The sequence below is a fragment of the Rhodnius prolixus genome, unplaced genomic scaffold (genome assembly GCF_049639745.1).
Source record: "Rhodnius prolixus isolate KJV_2025 unplaced genomic scaffold, Rpr scaffold_7, whole genome shotgun sequence".
Classification (NCBI taxonomy): domain Eukaryota; kingdom Metazoa; phylum Arthropoda; class Insecta; order Hemiptera; family Reduviidae; genus Rhodnius; species Rhodnius prolixus.
In genome coordinates, this window is record NW_027411582.1 from 19438011 (window position 1) to 19460565 (window position 22555).

Here is a 22555-nt window from a genome sequence, read left to right on the forward strand (position 1 = left end):
AAACCGTTTGCCCCAATTTACGCCTATTGCAAATGTACTAAGGAAAATTTTTTATTATTTTTTTAAATTTATTTTGTAATTTACAATCTGTATAAATATATACAATAAGTAAATAGGAGGTGAATGAGATGAGCTGGAGCGGGAAGAGGAGAGAAGCTACCCTGCGGTAGCACTCCCTATGTAAGGAGGAGAGAGGAGAACTAGGAGAAGGATGACGTTTAGGTCTTCAGACCTCAAGGAAGTCGCGGGGCCACTGGCGATTCAGTCGTCGAGGAGTATTAGGGATTTCAGAGAAGACGAGAGACTGTACAAGAGGATTAGAGCAAGTAGAGAGAGCAGTATGGAACTTTTGATATTCCGTCTTGGCGTGTTGGTCTATAAAGGGAATGTTGAAGTCGTTGTGAAGAGTGAGGTTAGTCACCGTAGAAAGGAGCGTCAGCTATCTGTCGGCAGTAGTTTCGACTGAAATGTTTTGTATTGTCCGTATGTTTGTAGGTTTGGCTGAACCTCACAGCTCTAGTCCCTAAGTCCACATAGGTTTGAGAATAGTAATGTATATTAATCGTTTGAGTTCTATGGGTAATTTGGAGCGTCGTCCAAGTAGTCTGTAAAGTAGTTTCGCACGTTTTGTCTTTTAAGTCTAGTGTGTGGGTTCCACGTGAGTCGCTTGTCTATGTAGAGCCCAAGGTAGCGCACCAGATCTGTGCAAGGAAGAGGATTGCTGTTGAAGAGGACAGGTGGACAGGAGCCCTGCCAGAGAGTAAACGTGGCATGCTGGCATTTCTGTGGGTTCATTTTAATCCGCCACTTCTTTGCCCAGGATTCTAAGGAAAATGTAGAATGGAATAAGGGTTGATCTAATTTCCGCAGACTCCGTTCACTCTATCAAAGCAGCATTGTTTTTGTATCATTATTCCAACGGACTAAACTTCAAGGATAAATACTCGTAATTTGGTGAAAATTTCAAACCTATAATTTCGCTTCTCGCGAAAGATTTTTGGCAAACAGTTTAAGATTTTCTCAGCCAAGAGAGGTGTTACCTTAAGAGAATAATCACAGGTATCCAGCACATCATTCTATGTCCTAACTTTAGGCCCATATCAGTAAAGAATCCGTTTCTTTAAACTGGAGATAATAACTAAGGCGCTTCCTTAATCGGACACAGCTTCATCCTGAATTTATGCCACCTTCATCCTGCATGCTGAATTTATCCATAACCATTAGCAAATACAGATTACCTCTAACTCTAAAATAAGTATCCACATAATACTTACTAGGTTGCTTTCATTCAATCTTATAATCTTCAGTTGTATTCAGGGTATATACCACACCACGGGTTGAATTGTTGGGAGGATTGTCTTTTTGCTATATTAATCATCGATTTAATACATCTATGGTTAATAATACGGTTAATAATACAATCAACAATATATAGAGTAAGTCTCAGAAACCCATCGTGAAAAACAAATTACTTAAGAAGAAGCCTAAAAATGAAATAGTTTTCTTAAATCTTAACAATAAAACATAAATGTACATGTTTTAGCAAAGCCCCCGGCATAGACGGAATAAATTCCAAAATTATGAAAAACATTTCCAAAAAGTGTCTAATCCACCTTACTAAAATAATTAATCACATTATTATGTTCGGCTACTTTCCTGATATATGGAAAATGGCAAAAATTATTGTCATTGCTAAACCTGGTAAAGACCCCTCTTTAACAAGCAGTTATCGGCCAATCTCCTTACTTCCTTGTCTTAGTAAGCTGACTGAGAAAATTATTTTAAGAAGACTCACTTCATTCATTGACAGTAATAGCCTATTATCATCCTGCCAGTTTGGTTTCCGTCCAAGACATTCTACTACTGCCCAGTTAGCCAGAGTAACAGACTTGGTAGAGCACTACTTTAATCTGAACAAGCATACGGGGATGGCTTTGATTGATGTGGAAAAAGCCTTTGATTGTGTTTGGCACAATGGCCTTATCAATAAATTAATTGAGAATGGCTTTCCGAGATATTTAATTTACTTTGTTCAAAGCTATTTAACTAAAAGAAAATTCAGCGTCGCACTCGGTACCACAGTTTCAGGTACTTAATTAAAGCTGGTGTTCCCCAAGGCTCAGTCCTGGGGCCTACACTTTTCAACATTTTTATTAATGACGTCACCAAGCTGAAACTCAAATCCAGTTGCTCCCTGTTTGCTGATGATACTGCCTTCTTTATTTCTTCCTTCAGAGTTGACACAATAGCCAGACAATTATCGATCGCCCTTGAAAAATGTTTCAAATACTTTGCAAAATGGAAAATAAGGCCAAACCATGCCAAGACACAAATTATTTTGTTTACACGCCGCAGACCGGTTGTGAATAGATTTGTCCAAATTAACGGCGACTCCCTTCCGTGGAGCAAGGAAGTTAAATACCTCGGGTTGGTGTTAGACTCCAAATTAACTTTCACCAAACACATAAACTCAGTGTGCGATAAAGCGGTAGGAATTATGTGCAGTCTCATTCCTCTTTTGAACCGCAACTCTAACTTAGATTTTCTTAATAAAAAACTTATCTACTATCTCTATACCCGCTCCGTACTACTATATGCAGCCCCTGTGTGGTCCAATACTTGTTGCACCAATTACGGGAAGTTACAAAGAGTCCAAAACAAATGCTTAAGGTTAGTTGGGTCATATCCCCGGTGGACACCCATAGATTACATGCATGCAGCACTTGATGTTGCCAGCGTGTCCACATTTATCTACAACGCTACGGAAAACTTTGTAACTTCCTGTACCCATAGTCCCTACCCGCATATAAAAAGTATTATGGACTATAACTTAAGTTCTCTTAATTATAGAAAATACAAGCACAAAAGGCTAAAGCATATCTTGCTTTAATTACTAAGGTTTTTTTTTTAATTTTTTACCTAAGCATTAAGTTCGACTTGTATCCAATGTAAACGTTGATATGTTGTGGAGAGGATATAGCATGCAGTCTGAAACCTCCTTTTAAATATACTTGTATAAAAAATTTTAAATTGTAAATAAACATTTTCAAATCAAATCAAACAATAAAACAAAAAATTATAACTAAAATTGACAACAATCTTTCTTTGCCTTGAATTAATAAAAGAGACACCGAAAAAGATGAACAGATTAGAATAGTTTGTCCAATAAGATTATTTCATTTGAACAGTGCTTACAAAATTGGGTATTTTTATACTTTTTCCAATCTATATTATCCATTATTTCTTCGCCTGTACAAATGACTCATTGTTGTTCTGCCCTACCCTGTTACCTCTATCAACATTTATAATGTTTTGTCCTCATCCAGTTTAAATGGTGGCGAGGCCCATGCCTTGGTAAAGGAACTTTAAAGTCCCGTTGTGTTTAGTAGTAAGCAAAGGTTAGCTACAAAGAAGAAACTTAGAATATGGAAATTGTTAAATTAAAATTCTTTTGAAATTTATTCTAGATATAATAGAGTGATTGTTAAGACAATGCACTTTTATTCGTTCCCAAACTTTAAGTGTTAACTACCCAATAATATGTAACATATACACCCTTTACTTTTTGTTTTGATAAAACAAAATTTATTTACAATATCTTTAAGAAGATGGCATTAATTCGCATTTTCAATGAGTTAGGGTAAATTAATTGTTAGACCTTATTTAACTTTTATCTAGCAGGTTCTTCGTACATTAATTACTCAGATGGTTGTTTAAAACTAATTTTTAAAACAGGGCACCACAAGCAATAATGTACCACATCCTTATTATATATTCTTAATTATTATAAATTCTGTTGAACTATAATGCTGTACAGAAAGAAAAGCTCTCAAGAAGGAGAATAATCAAAATAAAAGTATGACTCATCATGGCAATGGTGCTCTATTTGTGATCCTGACTAAATACTCCTGTTTTGGCTCCAATAAAAACCCATATTTATATTCCAATTCTTCAAATTTCACACCGGTTTCAAACTTGTACCTTCTAATTGCTGTAGAGACGGCTATTTTTAAAGATGCCATTGCGTAGACACTTCCTGAGAAGAAAATTGTATTTATAATTAATATAAAATAAATTCAGAACCGATAAAATACTAAAATATAACCAATCTAAGTCATTGTAAATTTTTATACCTGGACAAGATCTTGGACCCCAGCTAAATGGAAGATAACTTCCTTTTGGTCTTCTAGCACACTCTTCTGGTAGGAAATGATCTGGATGAAATTCATTTGGATGTGACCAAAGTCTTGGATCTCTATGTAGGCTGTAAAACATGATGAACAATGTAGATCCCTTAGGCAGTTTATAATCACCTGTAATTATATGTTTCTTAAGTAAGAAATTACATTCCTTAATATGAAGTGTTAAAAGTTCAAATAAATGAACTTTTTAAATATGATTGCCTATGATAAGTTAAATTAAATATAAGATTATATAAGTGCATTCGAAATGTTAAGAACTAATTCAGCTTTCAAATATTAAAGAATTTTCCACCATAGATTTGCCTACCAGTCATATTTCAAAAATTGTTGCAACTAATTGCAGAATCTTTTTCTTACCTAAGTCTATATCATTTGTTGGTTTCCTGAAAATACCAATTGGGCAATAAATTCTCATAACTTCCTTCAATACTCTGGTCAAATACTCCATTTTGGAGAGTTGTTCCCAAGTAGGTTCTACTTCAGGACTATCTCCAAAAATATCAATCTGTTCTTGATAGACAGCTTCTTGATGTTCAGGAAACATGGCCAATAAAAACAATATATAATGCAATGTTACAGCTGATGTATCGAACCCTATAAATATTTTATTTCTTAAGAAAATCTCTTTTGTTAGTCAATTATAATGTAAACAGTACCAAAGATTTACTTACAGCAAGGAAAAAGTCAGTGACCAGCTTTCCAGTGTCTTCAAAAGAGAGTTTATCCTTTGTAGCTTTTTCTAACAACACGTCTGAGTAGTATTTTGGTAATGAGTGGACATCCTCTAAATTAAATAAATAGATTTTGCATTAAAGCAATAGTAGGAACAAAAGGAAACTGCTAAATTAGTCAAGAAAGTACGAACATTAGTTTAACTATGTAAATGGGTAAACTTTATTAGATTTCATATCATTCTAAGACAAAGTACTGCCATGATTTTATTTATCAGAATTGAATTCAAAAAGGATCATTTTTATCAAATTACAGCCAACAGAAAAATGAGAATTAGAAAACAAGCACCAACTTTCTTTCTCAATTTATTATTTAGTTCTTTTTTCTTTCTCTTCAAAATGTAGGTAACAAAGCAAATCACTGTTTTTTTTTAAATGAACACCAAAATTTTCTGTGAAGTGGAGAATGAAAAAATACTACAAAAAAGTATTAAATTCTACAAATGATTTTTATCAGCAAACTAATAGTGAGAAAAATGATTGTTAAAATGAGGCTCATGATGAGTAACATTTTATAAAAAAAAAATTTAATACGTAAATAGCAAAAGAGAGATGTACAGGATAGCCTTCTGAAGAGCTAGCTCATCGAACGGCCATCGCAGAGTCCTTCAAGGAAGCAAAAGACCGCAATAAATTTAACGTAGGATCTTCTACCTTCGCTAGCAAAGGCGGTGCTTTAAAGAAGAAAAAATAAAAACATTACGATAATGTGAAACAACACTTTAGGTGGTCATCCAAATCCTTCAACCTTTAAAGTTTCGCCGAACTTAACGATATTTATTATTTTATTTATTATTATTTATTTATTGTTATAGTGGTCTTGTTTGCACATTAACTTAACGATATAAATGCTGTTGAATAATACAAGAAAGTAGATAAGAACAATAAAACCAAGGAATTTTCATTTATTTATTTCTAGCTAAATTCAAACTGCCAAAATTAAATGAATGCAATACTTCCACTTCTAAGTAGCGACAAAAAGCAGAAATAAACAGTTTGCTCCTTACTTTTATTTACTAGACTCTACAAATTAAAATGAACTAATTGTTAAATGATTATATATTGAACAAATAAAAAAATTACATTTATTCTAGAAAATAAAATAATCTCACCTTCTAATAGTGTCCTATTCCTTAATCTGGCTTGGAGGAGCTGTAAAAAACAATTTCTATAGGACTTTTGAAAGCTGTAGACCACCTAAATAGTACTGCCATTACAATTCAAAAGAGTTTACAAATAGGGGCGGGTGTTGGTCAAGTGGTCAACAAGAGCGTGGCTTCGTATGTGGGAGATCCCCAGTTCGAATCCAGCGTATGTCTAGATTTTACTTGTTAGAAAAAATAGTTTATAATAAAGTATGAGCTTCCACTCCCGCACACGACACCTAATTGGTAGTTGGACGTTAAGCCCCCGCCTGCGAAAATAGGCGTTTACTTTACTTTACATAAAGAAGTATCGATTTTACGAGGACTAGAAAGTTTTAGGGTTACAGCTTCTCTGGTGAGTTAATATACACAATGGCGGAAAATAAAATATTAAATGAGAATTTGTGTTAACTGAAAATTTCGAATTTGCTGAAACCATTCGCCAAACTTATTATTCTCAATCATTAATATCTTTTCAGCCATCACCTACTCTTTACAAATGGCTCCCTTGACAAAGTTCAGCTGTTGAAGGTAATCGACACCATCTTGGTAGCCACGCGAAAAATTTTTTGGGATTACCAGCCAATACTGCAACATCGTCGTTGACCAGCGATACAGAAGCTCGGGGGTTACTCTACTGCTAGTGTGATGCGCTACTTCAGCCTTGGTCGATCGCCCAGAAGCTTGTCAAAAAATAAAATAAATAGAAAAAATTTTAAAAACCTCATATTCATGTTCAAATAAAAGGCAATCCTGAAAAATAAATCGCCAAATGTGCACACACGATGTCTTGGTATTAAATAGTCGATATAAGAAATCAGGCTATATGCTAGGAAGATAAACGGTAAAGCCTTTAAGAACTAATTATGCTCCTCTACAAGGCGTCCCAATTGGATCTGGATAAAATGCAGGAGATATTGGGAGATTCTGATGCGAGATACTCAAGTGCCTTGTGAATAAGAGTATATCTCTAATTACAGGAAGGCACCAGTGCTAGAAGCAAGGAATATCCTTTGCTTTGAAGTGGTTCATGCGATTGACACCACTGGCGCCGCGAGGTTTGCGGTCAACTATTTTTGATGCTATGCCACTTGGATTTAAATTCCAGTTAAAAATTCGTATATTTTATTAAAAGTTTTTAAATTTGATGGATAGAACAAGCCAGAATTTAAGCAAGAAGTGGAATAGACCACAGAATAATACTTGGAAACTACGAGTATATGTGCTCAAATATAGGCTTTAGTTTCTGATCTGTTCAGTATTTTACATTTTCCGCAAATAAACTAGAATATGCTTTTACCTAATTAATAATAATAATAAAATAAAACAGTTTAATAATTGAATTCCTTCACCAGTTCGTATCTATATGCCCATGCCGCTTTACAATAATTCACCAAGCTTTTCCAACACTTACCATTTAAATAGTCCATAAACTCCAGCTCATTTAAACAATCCTTCTTAAAATATATGGACCTAAACTCTCTTAATATTGGGCATACCGCTATAAAATGAAATACACTTTCTTCTCTGTTTTCTAAATTACACAGCGAACACAACTTGATTTCCTTGCTGAATACGTATTTATTGAGATATAGCGATTCACCCCTAACTTTAATTATCCACCCAATGGAGCGAGTGTCCAAGTTACTAAAATATGATAAATTGAGTTGGGGATCCAACGTTTTATAAAGAAATATGATGCTGACTGTTTACGGCTAAAAGCTTGTATTTATTAAGTAGGCCATTATTAATATTTTCCTAATTAAATTGATACTTATATTAGAGTTAAGGAAATCAGTGAACGAGATATTACAGGTATCACAGAGTTTTACCCAATCCTTATACCTTTTACCTAATTAATACTATACTTACCTCGTTACAAAAGTGCCAATATTCCTTCATCACTTGGATTAAACGTCTACCTTCCGTGGAAAATTTCGCACATGTCAAGCTTATATTGTATGGAGTTTGAATAATAAATTTCATAATCAATTCTAAACTCCTGGTGAAGTAAAAACTATCTCAGAAAGTTCATTAAAGAACAATGGTTCATACAAATAATGTAGCCGGAAAAAGAAAGACTCTCTCACCTTTCTAAAGCTTCTTTTAATTTAATTCCATCAGTTTCATTCAAATTTATATCGCATCCAAAACTCGTAACTGAAAAGTAACTGAGATACGTTATGTATTTCACATCGTTTCCTTTAATGAACATACAATACTAATATTAACCCAAAAGAAAGATGTTATACTTATTTGCAGTCGAAATACTGAATTAAAAATTCAGTACAAATGTACAAAGAAGCTAGTATTTGTGACAGATTAAAACTATCGTGTTGTTTAATCTGTTACATGTAAACAGAATTTTTAATTGAAACGTTATAGTCTGTTTGTGAGCCCGTATTTTCTCTTAATGTCTGTTAATACTATTGAATCACATTAATTGTATTTGAGTTACACCTGGTTATATTGATTTCAAAGTTTTGAAATCTGTAATTAAGTAAATTTGGCAAACTATTTTATCAAAAGAACCTTGGCTTTTAGGCTATTTTGTTTTGTTTTTAATTAAATAAAACTGTTTAGGAAAACCAAAATGTATTTACCAAAACTAATATATGTATTTGTATTAACAATTTTTAAACTTACCACACAAAACTTCAATAGTGTAATTCACAATATAACCTCTTAAAACAAACTCAATCCCTGTCTCTGCATGCTTATTTATCATATGGCACATTTTCAATGCTTTCTTATGGAACACATTAATATTTGATTCGACCATTTTTTTAGTGATCAATTTATCCAAAGGTTTGCGTAATTCATGCCATTCTCTGCCTGCAAAAGTAAATAGTTTAGTAAGGTTTATGACCTCATTTTCTATGGCTATTGGAGCCAGAAGCTTTTTCAGTGTAATACACAGGCAGCAGTTAAAGGCAACAAGACCCACCTGCAAAGCTAATATACAGGGTGGTCCATTTAAAACGCACCAATCGCTAATAACTTTTTAGGGAAGCGGAAATCCGGAAAACCCCATTAAATAAACTATATGTTTCTTTTAATCTAGTTTTCATATTTTCCACCACCGATGCTGTATCATAATTTTTTTTCGGAGTTACGGCCAAAAAACTAATCAAGGTTACATTAGGACCACTGGTTTTGACAATGATTATGAAAACTACATAAAAAACCTTGAAAAATGATGATGACCTCGTTTCGATATCTCTAATATTTGTTGAGATATTTAAGATCAAAGTTACAATTTTATCTATTCGTGAACGGTTTTCAATATTAATTTCCTACCAGAAATACACGTTTTGGGAATATCTTGCCAGCGCGAGGCGGGTGTTGGTCTAGTGGTCTAGAGCATGGCTTTGTAAGTGGGAGATCCCCAGTGCGAATACCGCTTATGTAGTCATTCATAATACTTAATACATCATAGCACTTTTTTAAATAAAATCCAGTCATACGCAGTCATCCTCCCACTTACAAAGCCACGCTCTTGACCTCTAGACCAACAACCGCCCCTCCCTGGCAAGTTATTCTTACCGTAATCATAGGTCAAGAAGTCTTGCATACAGGGTACATTAAAATTGTTTGATAGTTGCTTTTAATTGATGATAAAACACATTCAGCCTCACCCACAAACATTACATTACACTAAATTTTTTAAAAACTTCAATTATTATTATTTTTGTTCTTTGCGTCACAAATAACATTTTTTGTTTAGTCAGAGCACTTCACAAAACGTGTATTTCTGGTGGGAAATTAATATTGAAAACCGTTCACGAATAGATAAAATTGTAACTTTGATCTTGAATATCTCGACAAATATTAGAGATATTAAAACGAGGTTAACGCTCATTTTCACAATTTTTTATGTAGTTTTCACAATCATTGTCAAAACCAGTAGTCCTTATGAAACCCCAATCAGTTTTTTAGCCGTAACTTCGCCAAAAATAAAGATCGGGGGTAGAAAATTTGAAAACTTGGCCAAAAAAACAAATTTATTTAATGGGGTTTTCCGGATTTCCGCTTTCCTAAAAAGTTATTAGCGATTGGTGCGTTTTAAATGGATCACCCTGTATAGTAGCTTTGCAGGTGTTGTTGCCATTAACTGCTCGGCGCTAGGTATTGCACTGAAAAAGCTTCTAGCGCCAATAGCCATAGAAAATTCCTGGTCTAGTACTTGGATTTTATTTAATGTTTAACATGAGAACTTGATAGTAAAGTATATTTGCTTGCCACCTCCGTCCACGATACCTACTTGGTAGTTGGACGTAAAGCCTGCTTGCAAAAAATAGGCATTACTTTACATTACTACATAGATCTTCCCTTCGCGCCGATGTCCAATACTAACTGATCACACACTTTTCCCAAAGGAACGATAGAGAGTGGTTAATGGTGAACCAATCAATATGTTTCACAGTAAAGAATACAAAATTTAACAAATAAATAAATTATTAAATGTTAAAAATAAATCATCTTAGCCTCAATTACGCCGAAAACATTGTCATGAAAGCAGTACATGGCCTGCCGATTAATACTTCCTGATATACTTCTATCTAGAATTGTAAAAAAGGCGATTATTAGACCATAAAAAGAAGCTAATTTGTTTCTTTAAGTCTGGGAATAGAGCACAGTTTATTTTGTTTCATCATTTTATTGTAATACTAAACAGAAACAGTCACTTACCGTTTCTGACGAGCACCCCACTTGCGATCAATCCTACTCGATCATAAATATCATCTTTCTGCAAAGCGTCTGGATTGGAGAGTATTTTCTGCACAAAAATCAGAAGTTTTAATTTTCCCAAATCATTTAATCCTCATTATTATTAGAGAAGTAGGGCCTTTTAAAAAAAATTTCATGTCTCTAGGAGACCAACGTGAAATACTCCATTCTGAAAACCTGTAAAGGTCCGACCATAAAGTTCTGAAGTGTGCTCTGCCTAGAAAATGAATAGCAGAGCGCATCCATTAATTAATTTTTATATAAAACACAACTAAAAGAGTAGAAATAAGCAAACTGCATACCTCAATATGTTTTGGATTTCCGATACAGATGACAAGTTTAGGACCTAACCATACTCTACCAATTCCATCTTCGGGTAAATAATCATTAAGCAATGAGGTGATGACTTTAAATGCTTCTGCATAAAAGAAAAACAAAAATGCAGTTATATCTTCTTTTCTACAAGAAAATACAACAATCTAAATTTTCATAATGTTTGCATGCAGGGTTCAGATGTAGATTCAGCAGGATACCTCATTTTGGAAGAAGTGTAATTTCATTTTTCAAATACTCTATACCACGAACGCTGGGAAGGTAAGAAGTGTTTCCGAGGAAATGCTGTTCAATCCTTTTCTTCAAGGTCACGTATAACTACGGTGACCATTCGTACTGTTTTTGGCAGGACAGTACTGTTTTTTAAGAAGCTGTCCTTATTATTATTTTTTTTTTATAGCATAAATGTCCTGTTTTTTTATTTATTTGCACTGTTTTTCAATGAAATTTAAATTATACTCAAATTTAATTTTTGAATGTAAAAATATAGTATAAATGTATAATAATTAAGTTCGCAAATAATCGTTTAGAAAAAAAAAATCTGTGTACATTAACTTTGGGCGAACCTATGGCGTAAAACACAACCTGTTTTACCGATAGAGTAGACTAGTCGACTAGTGTAAACATCGATCGCTAAACGTCAGGTAAAAACTAATAACTATTTTTAAAACCTATACTATTTTTTTTTCTTTGTAATGATTTAAGGCGCGTCAACATCTATGGTTATTGGCGCCCGGAGCTTTTTTCAGTGCACTGCCGGCCCAAATACAAGTGTATTGTTATCGGTGTTCATTATTTAAAATAAAATTTAAAAAATTGTAAAAATAAACTAGTTAAAAAAGTCTGTTTTAAACAAGCCTAACATCTCTCAATGGCTACTACAGTGCAGTTAAACATTTTCAAATCTACATTTTTAGCCCCAAAATGACTTCAGTAATACATCCTTAAGCTGTAAGTAATCCAGTGGCGTGTCAAGTGCTATCTTTGTCCATCTCGTTGTACATAAATTCCTGCTTTAAATTTAAAATGTCATGGCAATCTAAATATTCTCTTTCTATTTTACAGTCAGAATAAACTGATTGGATAACATACCTTCTGTGCTTCTAATTCCATAAAATATCAAAGCGTTTCCAATAATTGGCAATGTTTTAGGCCCAGGTATGTTGGCTATCATTTTTGCTGCACGAATAGTCCATAAAATGTACTTTATGATATACCAAAAACAGAAACTCGCGGCGAGTATTAGAACAGTAAAGCCTAACATCTTTTCTAAAATGAGACGAATACAATCAAGTGATCATAATATGTGAACCTTAAAAATTCATTGTCGTAACCTTGGGGTCACGGTACGTGAACAACTCCAAGGGTAATCCTTAACGCAAAAAAATGTTGGTTGTTCCTTTGTTTTCTGCTAGGAGTCTGGTGCGCATTACCTTGTAGAAGGAATATAAAATAAAGTCTGGAACTCATTTTATGACCAAACACTCATCACTTGTCATATTCCCAGCTCAATTTCTCTTTGTTCTTTTACGGGAGAAGTACTGTAAACGCAGTTTAATTTTTATTACCTTTCTTAAGAGGAAGTTCTCGTACGACTTTTAAAATTAAGTACCTGGAATCGAGTTTAATTTCTTAAACAACATTGCCTACATTTTAAAATTACTTAAATTTATCAACAAATACTTTCCACTTTTATCCGAAAATTTTCGCAAGATAATTGTTTTTATGTAGTTATTTAGAGAAAACAACCCTAAGCATTCTTTTAAAATATCTCCACAGTGGTAGTTGTCAGTTCCGCTGCTACAACGTACAAAGTTGTAATGAAACTACGAGGGTCGTTTGAAAAGTCCGTGCAAAAATAAAAACGACTTAATTTTTTGGGGTAAACCTTTTTTATTTTTCAACATAGTCTCCTTTTAGGCTTATACACTTCGTCCAACGCTGTTCTAGTTTGTTGATCCCTTCCGAATAATAGGATTTGTCCAAGTCTGAAAAATAGCCATTCGTTTCTGCAATCACCTCCTCGTTTGAATAAAATCTTTTTCCCGCCAGCCATTTCTTCATATTGGGGAACAAATAGTAGTCCGAGGGAGCCAAGTCTGGAGAATAGGGGGATGTGAAACGAGTTGGAACCCTATTTCCATTAATTTTGCGACCACAACTGCTGAGGTGTGAGCTGGTGCGTTGTCGTGATGGAAAAGGACTTTTTTGTGGGCCAATCGAGGGCGTTTTTCTTTTTTTTTTTTTTTTTTGGCGCATCAACAGCTGAGGTTATTAGCGCCCGGAGCTTTTTCCAGTGCACTGCCGGCCTCCGGACAGTGTTCTCTAGTTACAGACAACACTGTCCATCACCGGACAGTGAGCTGTAAGAAGCTCCTAGGAAGAGAAAATCTAAGGGTCAGCTGCTGGATTCGAACCCGGGACCTCCGCGTGGGAGTCCAGTATGCTAACCTCATAGCTAATCCCTTCCCTGGGGCGTTTTTCTTGCATCTCGGTTTTCAAACGGTCCAATAACGATGAATAATATGCACCTGTAATAGTTTTACCTTTTTCCATATAGTCGATGAGGATTATTCCTTGCGAATCCCAAAAGACAGTCGCCATAATCTTTCCGGCCGAAGGAACGGTCTTTGCCTTTTTTGGCGCAGATTCCCCCTTGGTAACCCATTGTTTAGATTGTTCTTTGGTCTCAGGAGTGTAGTGATGTATCCATGTTTCATCCACAGTGACGAAACGACGCTTAAAGTCCTGCGGATTCTTCTGGAACAGCTGCAAACCGTCCTTGCAACACTTCACACGATTTCGTTTTTGGTCAAGCGTGAGCAATCGCGGCACCCATCTTGCGGATAGCTTTGTCATGGTCCAAATGTTGATGCAAAATATTATGTACCCGTTCATTCGAGATGCCCACAGCACTAGCAATCTCACGCACCTTCACTCTTCTGTCATCCATCACCATATCATGGATTTTATCAATGATTTCTGGAGTAGTAACCTCAACAGGGCGTCCAGAACGTTCAGCGTTACTTGTGCCCATATGGCCACTCCGAAAATTTTGAAACCACTTATAAACTGTTCTAATCGAAGGTGCAGAGTCACCATAATGTTTATCAAGCTTCTCTTTAGTCTCCTGAGGCGTTTTGCCTTTCATAAAGTAGTGTTTAATCAACACACGAAATTCTTTTTCGTCCATTTTTTGAAAATCACTCGACTTCCTCGATTCAAACAAATGCCAAACACAAAGAAATAGACCGATCTGGCTGAAACTTGGTGTGTGTTCTTCCAAGAGATGCTACTAACTAAACATAACCTCGATACGCGCCAGTAGTGCTATCTCTCTGACTTTGCACGGACTTTTCAAACGACCCTCGTATTGCTTATTTTTTAAAACATCAAGTTTATCTGTAAATCAGATATGCAACTTTACAGATTACAGTTTTGAAGGATTGGAATTTTCTAGAAAACGACATTATCAATTCCTTTTAAATTTAGAATTTCAATTTTCATGTACCACATTGTAATTATATATTATTAATTATTATAAATTTATTTGAAGTATTATTCTATACAGAATGAAATGCTAAAAAGAAGGAGAGGTTAGAAAAATAATAATATGGGCCATCAAGGCAATGGTGCTCTATTTGTGATCCTGACTAAATACTCCTGTTTAGGCTCCAATAAAAAGCCATATTTATATTCCAATTCTTCAAATTTCACACCGGTTTCAAACTTGTACCTTCTAATTGCTGTAGAGACTGCTGTTTTTAAGGATGCCATAGCGTAGACACTTCCTGAGCAGAAATTGTGTTTATAATTAATATAGAATAAATTCAGAACCAGTAAAATACTAAAATATAACCAATCTAAGTCATTGTAAATTTTTATACCTGGACAAGATCTTGGACCCAAGCTAAATGGAATATAACTTCCTTTTGGTCTTTTAGCACTTTCTTCTGGTAGGAAATGATCTGGATGGAATTCATTGGGATGTGACCAAATTTTTGGATTTCTATGTAGGCTGTATAAGGTTATGAAGAGGGTAGCACCCTTAGGGAGTTTATAATCTCCTGTAATCATAATAAACACTAATATGCAGATCAAAGTTTAAATAAATAAGATTAGTTACCATCATATAATTTAAATATGTGGTTAAATAAGTTCATTGGAAATGTTTACAACGAATTCAGTTTTCGAACACAAAAGAAAGACTGGGCACCAAGATATCTAAAGCACAAAATTAAAATTATTTACAATCAATCAGGAGACAGCATTCTTAGAGATGGAGTTTATCTCCAAGTTCAAGGTCTAATATAAGAAATATATACAGAATCTTTAAATATTCAAGGTCTAATAAATATAGAATCTAAGTATAGGGACGAACCTATAGGTGTGTTAATTTTCTATATAGACAAAAATGGTATGTCAAATAAATATTGATGAAGTTGCTGACATTGATAAATATATTGATTGCTGACAGTAAATAAATATATAAGTACTTAATACCTAATCAGTTTTGAACTAGGAGCTGATAATTTGAGAGTTAACACTACATTCTGGATTAACGAGATTGGATTTGACTATCTGTTCTAGCTGTTATCGACCTATTAATCACAAGTCACGTAATAATCACAACTATGCACTAGAGATTCCCAGAGTACCCGCGATAAATAATCCGAAAGTGAATGAGAACTTCGCCTTCAATTGCAACCACAACAACAAAAATAATAAAAAATGTTGCATCTGATTGCAACTAATCTCAATTGTTTTCTCACCTAAGTCTATATCACTTGTTGGTTTCCTGAAAATACCAACTGGGCAATAAAGTCTCATAACTTCTTTCAATACTCTCGTCAAATAAACCATTTTGGAGAGTTGTTCCCAAGTAGGTTCTACTTCAAGACCATCTCCAAAAATATCAATCTGTTCTCGATAGACAGCTTCTTGATGTTCAGGAAACATGGCCAATAAAAACAATGTATAATGCAATGTTACAGCTGATGTATCGAATCCCTATAAATAATTTGTTTCTTAAGAAAATCTGTTTTGTTAGTCTATTATTGATGTAAACAGTACCAAAGATTTACTTACTGCAAAGAAAAAGTCAGTTGCCAGCTTTCCCGTGTCTTCAAGAGAGAGTTTGTCCTTTGTAGCTTTTTCCAACAATACGTCTGAGTAGTATTTTGGTAATAAGTGGACATCCTCTAAATCAAATACATAGGTAATAATAAATAGGCTTACACCCAGATGTGGAACGGGAAGATGACGTGAACGTAAATTCCCAAAGCGATATGTGCCCGAGGGCAATCGATTTTAATAAATAATGCAAAGAAAATATATAGCAATAAAAAACGGTCAAGAAAACACTTACCTTGAGGTACCGGGAGTGAGCGTCCAACCAGCATCCGCCAGGTGGTGAAGGATCTCTACAGACGCTCAATAAGCGGTAGAAAGGAATAGGAACTGTTAAGGAGCATAGGTATACAATTGTGTAGCAATGTGTAATTGAGCTCCTAGAAGCGTAAGAAATATTTGGGTTTAGGCTCAAAAAGGCGTATCAGGATTGGATATCGGGTTAAGCGGAAGAGTGAAGGGTAATAGTACAAACAATGCACTTTGCGGATAAAGCGAAGTGCTAGCTATCAGCGGCAGTGAATCGTAGCAGGCTGAGATGCGGTAAGAAGTACACCAACAGGCAGACTCGAGTGACGTAGTGCCGGAAGAACCCAACGATGAAGCGTTGCGGAAGTACGAAAAAGCACTGGAAGCGGTGCGTTATGAATAAGAAGCGTACTATGTTTGAAGCGAAGCTGAGCTCTGGCGTCTGGTCGACAATGTATAAAGCAGAGCAGTGCCGGACATCGACTGAATAATTGACAAACGGATATGACCAGTCCGTCTAGAGAGAGTAGAGAAGGAGAAGGGTTTGATAGCGTGGGAACACTAAAGAAATAAACATAACTACAAAAGAGTAGAAAATAAAATATTTAGCGGCGACAAGAAAGCAAAGGATTATCGGGAAATAACGCGTAGTGCGAGAAAGGGAAAAAATGAGAAATAGACAGTAACAGAAAAAGGTGAGAGGAAAAACCGTCAAACAGTACCTCCAAGAAAGGACGGCAGGCGCCTTAACAGATATGAGATGAATACGTTTAAGAATACTTTGTATTAAAATAAGTTAAATAAAAGTGTAAATTGATTGATCAGTACTTTTGTAATTTTAAGTGAATCTAGGAAGCATTTGCCATCAAATGGCATTTTAAAATTATAGTCCTCAATCACGTAAATGCATAAAACTTTCCAACTTCTAACACAATGTCGGCCAACAGAAAAATGGGCATTAGAAAATACCCATGCACCTATTTTCTTTCGATTATTTAATTAAAATTAATATTTTAATAGCCTTTCCTCTTCTCTTCTAATTCAGAATTACTGATGAAAATTAAATTCGCCAAAACAATAATTTTGAAATAAATACTGAACATAATGATAAGAATGAACGCAAAACGGAAGCACAATATGATAAACAATAAAATCTCCATCGCGGGGCTCTTCCATCTAATACTAGTCCGCAATAAATTTAACGAAGATTCGCAGTCTTCGCTAGCAGATGTAGCGTTTAAAGAACTATAAAATGAAATTTAACGATAATGTGAAATAACACAAGGAAATTTAAAGTAACCGCCAGAAACCTCCAACCTTTAGTGTTTCGAAGAACTTGACGAATTTAAAACCTACGGAATGTTTAAACTAAATCATTAAAAAGAATAAAAGTAAGGAATTTTCATTTATTTTTAGTTTTATTTAAATTGCAAATTTGAACGAATGCAATACTTTCTCTTCTAAGTAGAAATAAAATTTAGAAATAAGTACTCCATACTTACATTTACTGGGCTAAACAAATTATAGTGAGTTATTCCTGTAAATAAATTAAACTCTAGCTACTAGGAAATAAAAAAATCTTACCTTGCATTAGTTTCCTATTCCTTAATCTGCCTTGGAGAAGCTGTAAAAAAAGAAGTTCTAAACGACTTTTCTAAACATTTCTTATCAAAATTCCTTTAGTTCCATATTTTTTAAGATTAACACAAAAGTTGAATTGTGGAATAAGATCTTACACTGTTTATCACAAAGTTATTCAGCCATAAATAAATTAGTCCATCAAAGAAATTGTTAACACTGCATGCTTAAGAAAAGATAAACAATTAATAAGCATCATATTCATGATTATTTTGCAAGCAAGGCCACAGGCAAGGGTTAATGCTCGATTACCGTGTCGAAGATATCCTATTAAGATTTTTTATTATTTCGAAAGTAGACACAAGTCCTGTACCAAACCAGTGTAATGAAATATTTAATTTTTAGCATGGTTCTAACATTCTAGTTTTTACAAAAAATAAATCTAAAAAGCCAAATAATGAATTTTTTTTTTAAATACATACATCAATTTTAAAAAGTTAAGCATTTTAAACTAGAGTTTCAAAACAAAAGCCATTTTAAAATGCACTAGATTTCTTAGTAAAATTTAAACATAGATTTCAATCAGTAAGAAATGCAATTGTTTTACAAAATAACTAATAAATATGTATATGAAAAAGTAACCAGAAAAAATGTATAATTTCTACCAAGAGGAAATATTGCAATAGAGTTCCCAATGAAAACACATTCATTTTGTGATTATTTGCACACGAAATAAACGTTTTTATAACGTGTTCTATACCTGTGTGACTGCATAACTCAAAAACACTTAAGCTTGTTGAGGAAAACTAATAACACTTCCGTTAACATCACTGATTTATGCCTTGAAATGAAATACAGGAAAACTGTAGAGCCACATACGTAAACAGTTACAGTTTTACTGCTAAAGAGAGAAACTGGTTCCACTTTTTTCTGATGCAACCTTCCTAGCACTGCTACCTGTTATTTCAAATTTATCTACATATCTAATTGATCGTTGTACTTGTTTCGTTTTTTTTTTTTTACTTCATTGTAATACTCCATTTACTAGACCTCCTTGCCCTGAATAATCATAATAAGCATAATTATAGAAATCTAGCCCTGAAAAATCGTTAATTTAAATATTTTCCTTTCACTTTCATGTACACATAAGGAAAATTTTCTAGTGACATCTTTCCAATTACCAAGATTAGCGAATTGAAGAAGAATAACGTTTTGGAATTTTCTGAAAGATGGCAAAACTAAGTTCCTTTAAAATCTTGAATGTGTGGATTGTAGGCCAAGTTGCACATCCATAACTAAATATTTTGGAAAAAAATTTCAAACAAAATAAATTGTGAAGAGTCCTGGGGACTGTAAGTTAAGTTTTTTTGACTCTTACCCACATCAAGAAAGGGAGAAGTTAGAAAAGGATTTGCTTGTTACCTGCCAACTTGCACCCAATCATCCATTATCTTATCCAATATCTTTAACTGTTTAAAAGTTTTGTTTTGAAGAAAATTTGTTACTTTTAGAGTCGTAATAATTATTTCAAAAATTCGGGTGATTGTTTATCAGCTCAAAAATGAGTGCAAATGGGTGGAATAAACACAGAATAATAGAGGATTAGCGTATTGATAGAATATAAAATTTAGGCCTCCACCACAACTCTTATTATTTAAAATTCTCCGCCTTTCTCATTGCACATTCCATCTAGTTTCTAGTAAATGTTTTTAACTTTATGAACACTGTACTTACCTCGTTACATAAGATCCAAAATGGTTTTATAAATTGGTTTAAACGTCTGCCATCCATAGAAAATTTGGCACATTTCAAGCATATATTGTAAGGAGTTTGAATAATAAATTTCACAATCAATTCCAAACACCTGGAGAAGTAGAAACTATCTTAGAAAGTTCATTAAAGAACAATGATTCATACAAATAATATTGCCAGGAAAAAAAGAGATTCTCATACTTTTCTAAAGTTTCTTTTAATTTAATTCCATCATTTTCATTCAAATTTATCTCACATCCAAAACTTGTAGCTGAAAAATTAATGTAATAGTCAGACATATTTTTTATTAAAGAATGTCATACTATTGAATTAACCCTAAAAGAGATGTTTAGTGTCGTCTAAGTAAAAAATCTTAACAAGTTTTAATTCATTTTGCATGAAGATCGCGTGTTTAAAGGAGATGATACTTCTGACAGAATAACACTAACTTTCAAAATGAATCAACATCTATGCACATGTCAGTTAAACGAATTTACTTATTATACTTTAGTTTTATTCAGTCAGAAGTATCATCTCCTTTAAACATGCAATCATCTATGTATGTAAACCGAATTTTTAATTAATTTTCGTATTTGAGTTTTCCGTAAATAAACTGTTTTTAAAGATTTCGAAATGAACAACTAGTAAATTTGCCAAATTATTGTACTATAAATTTTGTAATTATATTTATAAAGTACTTAGGTTCTCAATTCTAAAAAAGTTGTTTGAAAAAAGGCGGTATGAATTTAAAAAAACTAATATATTTCTATTTACAATTTTTAAACTTACCACACAAAACCTCCATAGCGAAATTTACGGTAAAACCTTTTAAATTGAATTCCAGGCCTGTCTCAGCATGCTTCTTCATCATATTACATATCTTCAATGCTTTCTCTTGAAACACACTAATATTTGATTCTACCATTTTTTTAGTGATCAATTTATCCAAAGGTTTGCGTAATTCATGCCATTCTCTGCCTGCAATAGTAATAGTGTAGTAAGGCGAAGGTATAGGACCATTTTCTATAAAGTCTCAATCAACCATATAGAGTTGAGCTCAGGAGCACTCTTAGAACACTCATTTCTTCTGGCCGAAAGATAATTGCTAGGATTTTTCTTGAATTTGTTTACTTAATATATCTATTCCACTTTTAGGAAATGGATTTACTTACTAAAATTGAAAACAGTATTTTCCCTGCCTATTGGCACTATGTGTACTTCACATCTCGAGTAAAATAAAAGACAAATGCTACTTTGTTTTTTATTTCATGCAAAAGTGCATTGTTTATTTTACTATTTCATTCTATTATTCTTCAAATCCACTTACCGTTTCTGACGAGCATCCCACTTGCGATCAATCCTAGTCGATCATAAATATCATCTTTCTGTAAAGCGTCTGGATTGGAGAGTATTTTCTGCACAAAAATCAGAAGTTTTAATTTTCCCAAAGTATTAATCCTCATTATTATTAGAGAAGTAGGGCTTTTAAAAAAAAATGCATATTAGTGAAAGTAGAGCCACTAAAAAGATCGAATGTCTCTAGCAGACAAATCTAGAGTGTTTATTCCGAAAATCTGTAACGAACAAAGCCCATAACTGCGCTCTGATTGCGAAAATGAACAGCAGACCGTATCCAATAATTAATTTTTATATAGAACACAACTAAAAGAGTAGAAATTAGCAAAGTGCATACCTCAATATGTTTTGGATTTCCGATACAGAGGACCAGTTTAGGACCTAACCATACTCTACCAATTGCATCATGAGTTCTATATTCTTTAAGCAATGAGTCGATCACATTAAATACCTCTGCAACAAAAAAATAAAAAAAATTATTATAGGTTTACCTGCTTCTCTAGTAAAATGCTATAATCTAAATTTTATACAAGTATCTATTACAAACATTGTAAAATCTATTTCTGCGTAAGGCCTTAACCGTTCTTAAAGTTAAATATCTTTCTTTTAGTTTACAAAAAGTTTTTCCTGTTTTGAAGAAGAATGTTCGTCATACATGCAGAATTCATGAATGATTTAGAGAACATAAGAAATCCTCCTGCACATTAGAGTGTGCAGTCGAGATCTTTTTAATATGGCAGTTAAGAAGCGTTTTCAATTGTACATTTACAAGATATCAAAATAACTTCAGTAGTTTGTCTTAAAGCTGTAAACAGTGAGTCGTGTAACGTCCATCTCGTTGTACATAAATTGCTGCTTTAAATATAACAAGGTCATGGTAATCTAAATATCCTCTGTCAAATTGTATGATTGAACAAACTATGATTTAAAATTTACCTTTTAAAGTTTTAATCCTAGCAAACATCAACACGTTTCCAATAACTGGCAGTGGTTTAGGCCCAGGTATGTTGGCTACCATATTTGCTGCACGAATAGTCCATAAAATGTACTTTATGATATACCAAAAACTGATACTCGCGGCGAGTATTAGAACAGTAAATCCTAACATTTTTTCTAACTAATTGAGCATTAAAACTCTTTATAATACTTTTATATACACAGTCATTAAGCATAATATGTAACCTTGGTTAATAGAGTGGTTTTATTAGTTGCAGAGAACAAAATAATTAGTTTATAATTTTCGTATTAGTTTATTAACTACTTTTTTTTTTTTTATTAAAAATCTAAGGATAACATGTTCAGTTTGTTTTCTGTTTTAACTGCATTTATATGCAGCGCACAAATGTTT

At 33.6% G+C, this 22555-nt stretch overlaps 2 protein-coding genes across 2 annotated transcripts; both read right to left on the minus strand.

Moving 5' to 3' along the window:
• Positions 1 to 3119: 3119 nt before the first annotated feature.
• LOC141447127 (cytochrome P450 4c3-like) lies at positions 3120 to 22337 on the minus strand. Its single transcript, XM_074114343.1, has 11 exons — positions 22144 to 22337; positions 21545 to 21660; positions 21179 to 21266; positions 20641 to 20829; positions 20053 to 20122; positions 19834 to 19963; positions 18106 to 18145; positions 16231 to 16343; positions 15915 to 16152; positions 4134 to 4313; positions 3120 to 4036 (listed from the first exon to the last, which is right to left on the minus strand). Exons 1-11 carry the CDS (start codon positions 22313 to 22315, stop codon positions 3867 to 3869), a joined length of 1506 nt encoding a protein of 501 aa, XP_073970444.1. The 5' UTR covers positions 22316 to 22337; the 3' UTR covers positions 3120 to 3866.
• On the minus strand, positions 4134 to 12442 carry LOC141447133 (cytochrome P450 4d1-like). Its single transcript, XM_074114357.1, has 10 exons — positions 12235 to 12442; positions 11112 to 11227; positions 10771 to 10858; positions 8725 to 8913; positions 8169 to 8238; positions 7951 to 8095; positions 6046 to 6085; positions 4874 to 4986; positions 4560 to 4796; positions 4134 to 4264 (listed from the first exon to the last, which is right to left on the minus strand). Exons 1-9 carry the CDS (start codon positions 12404 to 12406, stop codon positions 4776 to 4778), a joined length of 954 nt encoding a protein of 317 aa, XP_073970458.1. The 5' UTR covers positions 12407 to 12442; the 3' UTR covers positions 4134 to 4264; positions 4560 to 4775.
• Positions 22338 to 22555: the final 218 nt, after the last annotated feature.